The 11,895-nt window shown below is 38.0% G+C and overlaps 1 protein-coding gene across 1 annotated transcript in view; it reads left to right on the forward strand.

Moving 5' to 3' along the window:
* VPS8 (VPS8 subunit of CORVET complex) overlaps nt 1-11,895 on the forward strand; it is a 268,413-nt gene that overhangs the window by 164,953 nt on the left and 91,565 nt on the right. The window contains 1 exon segment of the mRNA XM_017865711.1: nt 4,740-4,843. Coding sequence (XP_017721200.1) covers nt 4,740-4,843 — 104 coding nt within the window.

Genomic DNA, 11,895 nt, shown 5'->3' on the forward strand with positions numbered 1-11,895 from the left:
CCATTGTGGCTTTGTGATGTTAATTTTCAATGGAGTTAAATATACAGAAAATTAGGCACTGTTTGTTGGTTATCTTTTTTTTTTTTTTTTGAGATAGGCTTTCGCTCTGTTGCCCAGGATGGAGTGCAGTGGCACAGTCTTGGCTCACTGCAACCTCTGTCTTCCAGGCTCAAGCAGTCCTTCTGCCTCACCCTCCCAGGTAGCTGGGACTACAGGCGCATGCCATCACATTGGCTAATTTTTGTATTTTTTGTAGAGATGGGGTTTCATCATGTCACCCAGGCTGGTTTCAAGCTCTTGGCTCAAGTGATCTGCACACCTCAGCCTCCAGAGGTGGTAAGATTGCAGACATAAGCCACCACACTAGGCTGGTTATCTTTTTGTTTATGAAAGTTTGGTTATGTTTAAATGAGTTTTATAATAACATCCTAATAACATCCTAAAAATGAATGTGCCAAACAACAACAAATCAGAGCTTCTAATTAGTAGGATGTTGAACATAACCAGTGTTTCCAAACTGAATTTATACAGTTTTAACCCAAAGCAGTAAAAGTTGACAGTTTAGTATCTTGAGTGGCTTTGTCCTCAGCAAATATAAAATTTTCATCATATTCCTTGATATTTCAAAAAAATTATTTTAAAAAATTGTAGTGGCCAGGCGTGGTGGCTCACACCTGTAATCCCAGCACTTTAGGAGGCCAAGGCAGGCGGATCACCTGAGGTCAGGAGTTCGAGATCAGCCTGGCCAACATAGTGAACCCTGTCTCTACTAAAAATACAAAAATTAGTCAGGCATGGTGGCACGCACCTGTAGTCTCAGCTACTTGGGAGGCTGAGGCAGGACAATTGCTTGAACCTGGGAGGCAGAGGTTGCAATGAGCCGAGACTGCACCACTGCGGTCCAGCCTGGGTGTCATGACAGAGCAAAACTCCATCTCAAAAACAAACAAACAAATTATGGTAAAATATACCCTAACATAAAATTTACCATTTTTAAGTGTACAGTTCAGTAGCATTAAGTATATTCACGTTATTATACAATCATTACCCCCATCCACCTCCAAATTTTTTCATCTCCCCAAACTGAACATCTGTACCTATTAAGCAACAACTCCCCTGTTCCCCTCTCCTCCCAGCCCCTGGCAAACACCGTTTTGCTTTCTTTTTTCACCGTTCTTTTTCTGAATTTGATTACTCAAGTATTTCATATGAATGAAATTATATAGTGTTTGTCCTTTTGTGACTGGTATTTAGCTTACCATAAAGTTCATAAATGTTGTAGCATGTGTCAGAATTTTCTTCCTTTTTAAGGCTGAATAAAATTCCATTGTATGTATAGACCACGTTTCATTTATTCATTCATCCTTCAATGGACATTTGGGCCACTTCCACTTTTTGTCTGTTATGACTGATGCCACTATGAGCATGAATGTACAGTATCTCTTTAAGACCTGTCTCTCAGTTCTTTTGGGTATATAACCAGAAGTGGGATTGCTGGATCAAGTATTAACTCTGTTAATTTTTTGAGGAATGGCCGTACTGTTTTCCCTAGTTGCTGCTTTATTTTACATTCCCACCAACAGTATACAAGGTTTCCAATTTCTCCACATCCTTTCTAACATTTATATTCTGTTTTTTTTATAGTAGCTATCCATATGTGTGTGAGGTAGTATCTAATTATGGATTTGATTTGCATTTCTCTAATGATTAGTGATGATTTTCTTGAATATTTTGGCTATTTATCTACCTTATTTGGAGAAATGTCTATTCAAGCCCTTTACCCATTTTTTAATTGGGTTGTTTGTTTTCATATTCCTTGACATTTTTAAAATAGCTCTCCTGAAGATCAGGGAATCACTTGGTGGGTGATTTTTAGATTATTCTCTTTAACACACATGTCTTAGAGACCCCTTGGTCCACACATTTCAGTAATACACGGTTTCCCTAATTCTCTGTAGATTACCTCCCTATATTTTTGTAGTGAGGTCCTAGATGATAGAGTCTATGTTGTTTTATGATCATCAGGTATTATAGTAAATCTTTTTGGAACGTCAGTGAACACTTGATTGACTTTTTATATTGAAAGTTCAACTGGACACTTAATTGCTATTTTTGTACTATCAGTATGTGTTCAGTCAATTTGGTTATGTTTGTTGCATTTTGTGGTAATTTTTAAAATTTAGTGTTATAAGAATAACTCTTCGGTTTTTTTTCTTTTTCTTTTTTCTTTTTTTTCTTTTGGAGATGGCATCTCTGTTGCCCAGGCTGGAGTGCAGTGGTGCAATCTTGGCTTACTGCAACCTCCGCCTCCCAGGTTCAAGTGATTTTCCTGCCTCAGCCTCCCGAGTAGCTGGGATTACAGGTGCATGCCACCACACCCAGCTAATTTTTGTATTTTTACTAGAGACAGGGTTTCACCATATTGGTCAGACTGGTCTTGAACTCCTGACCTCGTGATCCACCTGCCTTGGTCTCCCAAAGTGCTGGGATTACAGGTGTGAGCCACTGCACCCAGCACCACCCCCCGCCTTTGTTTGTTTTTTTTTGAGATAAAGTCTTGCTCTGTCGCCCAAGCTGGAGTGCAGTGGCGTGATCTCGGCTCACTGCAACCTCCGCCTCCCGGGTTCAAGTGATCCTCCTGCCTTACTTAGCCTCTCGAGTAGCTGGGACTACAGGTGTGTGTCACCATGCCCAGCTAATCTTTGTATTTTTAGTAGAGATGGGGTTTCACCATGTTGGCCAGGCTGGCCTCAAACTCCTGACCTCAAGTGATCCACCTGCCTCGTCCTCCCAAAGTGTTGGGATTACAGGTGTGAGCCACTGTGCCCAGCCAAGAATAACTTTTCAAGACAGTACATGAAAGACTGAGGAAAAAATTAAGAAGAGCATTCCCCCAAAATCCCTACAGTCATTTGCAGGTGGTATGTCTGCAAAGGCCAGTGTTTTGAATTCTAGTGAAAATAAATTTTCCAGAAATAGTCTTATGCCTGCCATCTGCTTTCTTTCTTTCTTTCTTTTTTTTTTTTTTTGGGGGGGGGGGGGGTCTCACTTTGTTCCCCAGGCTGGGGGGCAGTGGCGCAATCTTGACTCACTGCAACCTCCACCTCCCAGGTTCAAGTAATTCTTCCTGCCTCAGCCTCCAGAGTAACTGGTATTACAGGCACTCGCCACCACACCCAGCTAATCTTTGTATTTTTAGTAGAGATAGGGTTCCACCATCTTGGCCAGGCTGCTCTCAAACTCCTGACCTAAGGGTGATCCACCCACTTCGGCCTCCCAAAGTGTTGGGCTTACAGGCGTGAGCCACCAGAACCGGCCCCATCTACTTTCATATTCAATTTTGATAGTATGCTTAAGTATTTGGGAGGATTTGCTAATCGTGCTTTTTTCCTATGGGCTATACACAGACTACTAAAACAAGATTCCTCTACTCATTGCACAAAGGACGTTAGTCTCCTGAAGGAGACAGATATGTAAATAAAACCTTATAGTAACAGTAGAATGGTGTGTCATAAAAGGTACATTGAGTGACTAAGATGTGTGAAAAGACTATTTGTAACCTATAAATCAGTGAGTTTTGTGGAAGACCTTTGAAGAAAGACTGGAAGGATAAATAGGAGTTTGATAGAAGCAGGAGAAGGACCTTCTAGGCTGAGGAAAACATGAACATGGAAGTGCCTGACTAGTAATCAGGGAGTAAAAAAGAATAGGGCAACACCAGAACATGGAGGGTGAGATGAGCCCAAGTCTTTGCTCTGTTGACTTAGTGTCAGATCCTTACTTACATTCTATTTTTCAGAGTTAGGAGTCCTTGGTGGTTTTTATGGAAGGGAATGATCTGTTTGAACTTATGCTTAAGAGAACCCTAGTGACAGTATAAAAGAGAATGAGGGAGGGAAGATTGGGATGTCAAAATTTCAACTAAGAGACTGCTGCAGTAGCATAGACGAGGTGATGAAAAGCTCCACCAGGGTAAAAGTTGTGGTCATATGCAAGCACGGAAGTAAAATCAACACAAATTAGCAAGTTATCTGAATGTGTGGGGTGAAGGAGAGGAAAGCACCAAAGATGAAGATTTATAAACTGGTTGACTTAAAGATGATGATTCCATTAACTTGGTTTGTAAACGGAGGAAGAGGAGCAGTTTTGAAATGAGAAAAATAAGTTGGATTTTGCACATATAAAGTTGAGTGCTTGCAGGACATCCATGTGGAGATAAATGCCTTAGGTTCATTAGAAAATTCAACCTGTAGACTTTGAATGGAATAAAGATTGGAGATGTGTATTTGAAAATTACGAACAAAGACATAAGAGTTGAAACACGAATGGCTGAAATCATTGAGACAATGAAGAGAGACCTGAAATAGTATCTTGGGGGGAATATCTACGCTTAAGAAATAGGCAGAAGAAGAGATAGTATACCAAGAAAGGTGAGTGATAATCTCTCTAGTAACTAATCCTTAGACAGATGATTGGGGATTTTCCATATTTCTATAGCATATTGAAATGCTAAGTATCATGTGCTTTATCTGTCCCACGAATGTAAAACATTTCTGTGGGAAACTCTTATTTCACAGAGTAAACTGTTTTTTAATCTACAAAACATTTGTATCAGGTTTTATTATTATATACTAGAAAATGAAGGTGATGTAAAGCAGAAAAAGTTTAACTTTTCACAAAAGCTCTGAGATTATCAGCAACATATCCTTAAATGATATTTACACTTTTTCTAAATCTAGATACCAAAGAGGATCCCTCATTGAAGGATGTTGAAGATACTATGGTGGAGACCATTGCTCTTTGCCAGAGAAATTCACATAATTTGAACCAGCAGCAACGTGAGGTAGGAGAATGACTGTTTAGGTATTTAAAAGCCTGTACTTGGCCAGACATGGTGGCCCACGCCCGTAATCCCAGCACTTTGGGAGGCCGAGACAGACGGATCACCTGAGGTCAGGAGTTCAAGACCAGCCTGACCAACATGGAGAAACCCCATTTCTACTAATAATACAAAAAATTAGCCGGGTGTGGTGGTGCATGCCTGTAATCCCAGCTACTTGGAAGGCTGAGGAGGTAGGAGAATCGCTTGAACCCAGGAGGCGGAGGTTGCGGTGAGCTAAGATTGCACCATTGCACTCCAGCCTGGGCAACAAGAGTGAAACTCTGTCTCAAAAAAAAAAAAAACCCTGTACTTGTCTGAAACTAGGAATCAGTTATGTTTCCACGGCCCTCTCAGCCACCTGGGTTTAATTCAAGTGGATTTTAATCACTTCTTAGTGTTCCCAGGAGTAGGAGACTCCCAAAGTTATAAAGAGTGTGTGGCCTCTTTGTTCTCACCAAAGGCTTTATATTCATGGTTTGGATGTGCTGCAAAACTTAAGGTGCATGAATACTAGATGTGCCTGTTCTCTTTGGACTGAGATTTTGTGTATTCCATGTAGTTGTACCAGAGATAGGTCATATTTTATCATCGTCTCTATTCCCTGTGGTGAAAGTGAGCATGAAAAACTGGAGGAAAGCCCTCAAGGGCTATAGAGAAAGCTGAAGAAAGGTAAAGAAGGCTGTGGTGTAGTCATTGTCAACCTTGGTTGCACACTAGAGTCACCTGGGGAGCTTTGAACAATTCCAGTACTCAGGCTGCACCCCAGATCAATTAAATTAAAGTCTCTGGCAATGAGACCCAGTCACCACCATGTTTTAAAGCTCCCTTCATGTAGCTTTAAAAGGTTGGAACCAATGCTATCACAGATCCCAGATAGCACAAAAGAAGAAAACAAAACTGAAGGAGGTATCACTGAGCAGCAGGTGCAGGTGGGAGTTACAGCAGTGAAGCAGAAACTAAGGGGGCAAGATGTGATTTGATAGTTAAATTCTGCAGTAGTTTTAAGAAGTAAAGTTGTATCATGATATGGCTTAACTCTTTGCCTGCCCTTCCACGGTTCAGGTCTCTGACTTGACACTGCCTGGCCTCTCTCTAATGCCTGGGTTTTGAAATGGGGAACAGGTTAATTATATATCTATATTTAGCCATACATGTTACAGTAAAAACAATAAATCATGGCATATTTTCTGTTCTTCTGAGATGAGTAAATTTCTCCTTTAAGTTTTGTCCCGAATTTTCAAGGTCATAAATTATGAAAAGTCTTTAGAATGTAAATTGTGTGTAACAAGCCCATTTACATAAATGTGATTGTTTTTCTTTATTAAAAGAAACTTTCTGTGAAATGATACATATTTGTGATTTTTAAAAATCATGAAATATAGAAAGTTATGCAGAAGATTGGGTTTTTTTGTTTTTTTAAAAAAATATTTTATTATACTTTAAGTTCTAGGGTACATGTGCACAACGTGCAGGTTTGTTACATACGTATACATGTGCCATGTTGCTATGCTGCACCCATTAACTCGTCATTTACATTAGGTATATCTCCTAATGCTATCCCTTCCCCCTCCCCCACCCCACAACAGGCCCTGGTGTGTGATGTTCCCCTTCCTGTGTCCAGGTGTTCTCACTGTTCAGTTCCCACCTATGAGTGAGAACATGTGGTGTTTGGTTTTTTGTCCTTGAGATAGTTTGCTGAGAATGATGGTTTCCAACTTCATCCGTGTCCCTGCAAAGGACATGAACTCATCCTTTTTTGTGGCTGTATAGTATTCCATGGTGTATATGTGCCACATTTTCTTAATCCAGTCTGTCATTGTTGGACATGTGGGTTGGTTCCAAGTCTTTGCTATTGTGAATATGCTGCAATAAACATACATGTACATGTGTCTTTACAGCAGCATGATTTATAATCCTTGGGGTATATACCCAGTAATAGGATAGCTGGGTCAAATGGTATTTCTAGTTCTAGATCCTTGAGGAATCGCCACACTGTCTTCCACAATGGTTGAACTAGTTTACAGTCCCACCAACAGTGTAAAAGTGTTCCTATTTCTCCACATCCTCTCCAGCACCTGTTGTTTCCTGACTTTTTAATGATTGCCATTCTAACTGGTGTGAGATGGTATCTCATTGTGGTTTTGATTTGCATTTCTCTGATGGCCAGTGATGATGAGCATTTTTTCATGTGTCTGTTGGCTGCATAAATGTCTTCTTTTGAGAAGTGTCTGTTCATATCCTTTGCCCACTTGTTGATGGGGTTGTTTTTTTCTTGTAAATTCGTTTGAGTTCTTTGTAGATTCTGGATATTAGCTCTTTGTCAGAATGAGGTTTTTTTTTTAAATTAAAATATATTCATCCCATTACTTAGACATAACCATCATTATCATTTGGTGAACATAACTCTAGATGTTTTTTGTCTGCCTAGGTTGATATAATTATAGTAAAATTGCATCAAATAATGCTTGCTTTTAAAAATAGAGTACTCAAAAAATATATATATATAGTACTCAGCTTCCCATAGGAAACTTATGTAAAACTAAAGAATGTTCTTAATTGATGCAAAATAATTATACATATTTATGGGGTTAATGTGATATTTTGATACATGCATACAATGTGTAATGATCAAATCAGGTTACTTAGAATATCTGTCACCTCAGGCACCTTATCATTTCTTTGTGTTGGGAACATTTCGAGTCTTTAGCGGTTTTGAAATATGCAATACATTATTGTTTACTGTAATCACCCTACTGTTTTGTTGAACATTAGAACTTATTAAAATTCTATCTAATTGTATGCTTGTGGCCCTTGACAAATCTCTCCTCATCCCCCCACCCATCCTTACCAGTTTCTGGTAACCATTCTACTCTATTCCTCCATGAGATCAACTTTTTTAGCTCCCCACATATAAGTCAGAACATGCGATATTTGTCTTTCTGTGCATGGCTTATTTCACATAACATTATGACCTCTTCTTCTATCCTTGTTGCTACAAGTGTCAGGATTTCATCTTTTTTATGGCCAAATACTATTCTATTGTGTATATTTACTACATTTTCTTTATCCATGCATCCATTGATTGACATTTAGGTTGATTCCATATTTTGGTTATTGTGAAAAAGTGCTACAGTAAATGGGTGCAAGTGTCCCTTTGAGATACTGATTACAATATATTTCCTTTAGATAAATACCCAGTAGTAGGATTGCTGAATTACATTATAGTTCTGTTTTTAGTTTCTTCAGGAACCCCCATGCTGTTTTCCAAAATGGCTGTACTAATTTACATGTTCACCAACCGTGTATAAGGCTTTCCTTTTCTCCACATCCTCAGCAAGACTCATCGCTGATCTTTTCTATCATTGCTGTTCTAAGAAGTGTGATGTGAATCTCATGGTGACTTTGATTTACATTTTCTTGATGGTTAGCGATGTTAGAACATTTTTTTCATGAACTGTTGGCTATTTGTATGGCTGACATGTTGATCTTCTTTTGAGAAATGTCTATTCATATCCTTTGCCCACTTTTTAATTGGATTATTTAGTTCTTTTTTGCTATTGAGTTGTTTGAGTTCCTTATATATTCTAAATATTAGTCCCTTGTCAGAAGACTAGTTTGTAAATATTATCTCTCATTGTAAATGTTGTCTCTTCACTCTTTGGATCATTTCCTTGCTGTGCAGAAGTTTTATAGTTTAACATAATGCTACTTGTCTATTTTTTTCTTTTTGTTTTCGTTACCTGTGATTTTGAAGTGTCAGCTGTAAAATTTTTGCCTAATGTCCTGAAGAATTTCCCCTATATTTTCTTCCAGTAGTTTTATGCGTGTGGGCTTTATATTTAAGTCTTTAATCTATGCTGAGTTAGTTTTGTATATTGTGAGAGATAAGAGTCTAGTTTCATTCTTTGCCATATGGATATCCAGTTTACCCAACACCATTTACTGAAGAGGGTGTCTTTTCCCTAATGTATGTTATTGGCTCCTTTGTGAAAAATCAGTCAGCTATAAATATGTGGATTTATTTCTGTGTTCTCTGTTCTATTCCATTGGTCTATGTGTCTGTTTTTATACCAGTACCATGCTGTTTTGGTTATTACAGCTTTGTAATATATTTTGACGTCAGGTAGTATGATGCCTACAGATGTATCCTTTTTGTTCAGGATTGCTTTAGCTATTCAGGATCTTTTGTAGTTCCATATGAATTTTAAGATTTTTTTTTTTCTATTTCTGTGAAAAATGTTATTGGAATTTTGATAGGGATTGCATTGAATCTACACATTGCACTGGGTAGTATTGTCATTTTAACTTTATTCTTCTGATCCATGAGCATGGGATGTCTTTTTATTTGTGTATATTCAGTTTCTTTCATCAGAGTTTTGTAGTTTTCCTTATAGAGGTCTTTCATCTCTTTGGTTAAATGTATTCCTAGGTATTTTGTTTTATTGTTTGTAGCTCATGTAAATGAGATTGCTTTCTTGAATTCTTTTTCAGATAGTTTGTTAGTGGTATGTAGAAATGCTACTGATTGTTGAATGTTGATTTTTGAATGCAGCAACTTCACTGAATTTATCAGTTCTAACAGTTTCTTGGTGGAGTCTTTAGGTTTTCATATATATGAGATAACGTCACTTTCAAATAAGGACAGTTTGATTTCCTCTTTTCCAATTTGGATGCCTTTTTATTTCTTCCTCTTGCCTTATTGCTCTGGCTAGGATTTCCAATACTGTGTTGAATAACAGTGGTAAAAGTGGACATCATTGTCTCCTTCAAGTTCACAGAAAAAAGGCTTTCAGCTTTTTCCCATTTGATATGATGTTGGTTGTGGGTTTGTTATATATGGCCTTTATTATGTTAAGGTGTGTTCTTTCTCTGCCTAATTTATTGAGATTTGTATCATAAGAGATGTTGAATTTTGTCAAATGTTTTTTTGCATTGATTGAGATGATCATGTAGTTTTTGTTCCACATTGTGTTGATGTGATGTATCACATTTATTTATTGACATGTTGAATCATCCTTGCATTTCTAGGATAAATCACACTTAATCATGATTTATTACAGTTGACTCTTGAACAACACAAAGCATGGGGTGCCAACCCCCTTGCAGTTGAAAATTTGCATATACCTTGGTCCTCCTTCCTCATTCCCCCCTCATATTGATCCATATCTATTGTTCCCATCATTACATCCATGTGTACCCAGTGTTTAGCTCCCATTGTAATTATGTGTATATGTTTATAATTATTATACATTTCCATTTTTATGATATGTATGATACCATGCCAATAAGGAAATTCCCATGGACTCATACTTGCTTCCTACTGTCCCCTTCACATACCTACTAATTTTAATTAATCACAGTGTTTTACCTAATTAAGGGTTATAACACATTCTTTTCTCTGTCTATAATTTCCATAGTTGTTTAACCTTTATTTAGGTAGATCATACCAGTCTTTTTGTTATGATTTTTTTATTCCTAAATTTTTATTTTTATTCATCTTCTGATTGGCAGCCTGTATTTGGACTTTTTTTGTTGTTTTTTTTCATTTAACTTGCTCCTTTTTCCCCCCCAACTTTTATTTTAGAATCAGAGAGTACATTACTTTTTGTTGTGTCTCTGCCAGGATTTGATATCAGAATGGTACTGGCCTTTGTTACCTAGATATATTGCATGGTGTTGAGGTTTAGAGTATGAGTGAATAATCTGTCTCCAAGGTGGTAAGCATAGTACCCGATGGGTAGTTTTTATTCAACTCTTATCCCCCTTCTTCCTTCTTATATTCCCCAATGTCTATTGTTCTCATTTTTATGACCATATATATGCCCAATGTTTAGCTCCCACTTATAAATAAGAACACATGGTATTTGGTTTTCAGTTTCTGCCATTAGTTTGCTTAGGATAATGGCCTCCAGCTCCATTTATATTGCTGCAAAGGACATGATTTCATTCTTTTTATGGCTGCATAGTATTCCATGGTGTATATGTAACACCTTTTCTCTTTTTAAAATTTATGTTCTAGGGTACATGTGCACAATGTGCAGGTTACATATGTATACATGTGCCATGTTGCTGTGCTGCACCCATTAACTTGTCATTTGCATTGGGTATATCTCCTAATGCTATCCCTCCCCACTGCCCCCACCCCACAACAGGTCCCAGTGTGTGATGTTCCCCTTCCTGTGTCCAAGTGTTCTCATTGTTCAGTTCCCACCTATGAGTGAGAACATGCAGTGTTTGGTTTTCTGTTCTTGCGGTAGTTTGCAGAGAATGATGGTTTCCAGCTGCATCCGTGTCCCTACAAAGGACATGAACTCATCCTTTTTTGTGGCTGCATAGTATTCCATGGTGTATATGTGCCACATTTTCTTAATCCAGTCTGTCATTGTTGGACATGTGGGTTGGTTCCAAGTCTTTGCTATTGTGAATATGCCGCAATAAACATACATGTACATGTGTCTTTACAGCAGCATGATTTATAATCCTTGGGGTATATACCCAGTAATAGGATAGCTGGGTCAAATGGTATTTCTAGTTCTAGATCTCTGAGGAATTGCCACACTGTCTTCCACAATGGTTGAACTAGTTTACAGTCCCACCAACAGTGTAAAAGTGTTCCTATTTCTGCACATCCTCTCCAGCATCTGTTGTTTCCTGACTTTTTAATGATTGCCATTCTAACTGGTGTGAGATGGTATCTCATTGTGGTTTTGGTTTGCATTTCTCTGATGGCTAGTGATGATGAGCATTTTTTTATGTGTCTGTTGGCTGCATAAATGTCTTCTTTTGAGAAGTGTCTGTTCATATCCTTTGCCCACTTTTTGATGGGGTTATTTTTTTCTTGTAAATTTGTTTGAGTTCTTTGTAGATTCTGGATATTAGCCCTTTGTCAGATGAGTAGATTGCAAAAATTTTATCCCATTCTGTAGGTTGCCTATTCACTCTGGTGGTAGTTTCTTTTGCTGTGCAGAAGCTCTTTAGTTTAATTAGATCCCATTTGTCAATTTTGGCTTTTG

Source organism: Rhinopithecus bieti, unplaced genomic scaffold, assembly GCF_001698545.2.
Source record: "Rhinopithecus bieti isolate Rb0 unplaced genomic scaffold, ASM169854v2 scaffold_2432, whole genome shotgun sequence".
NCBI classification, from domain to species: domain Eukaryota; kingdom Metazoa; phylum Chordata; class Mammalia; order Primates; family Cercopithecidae; genus Rhinopithecus; species Rhinopithecus bieti.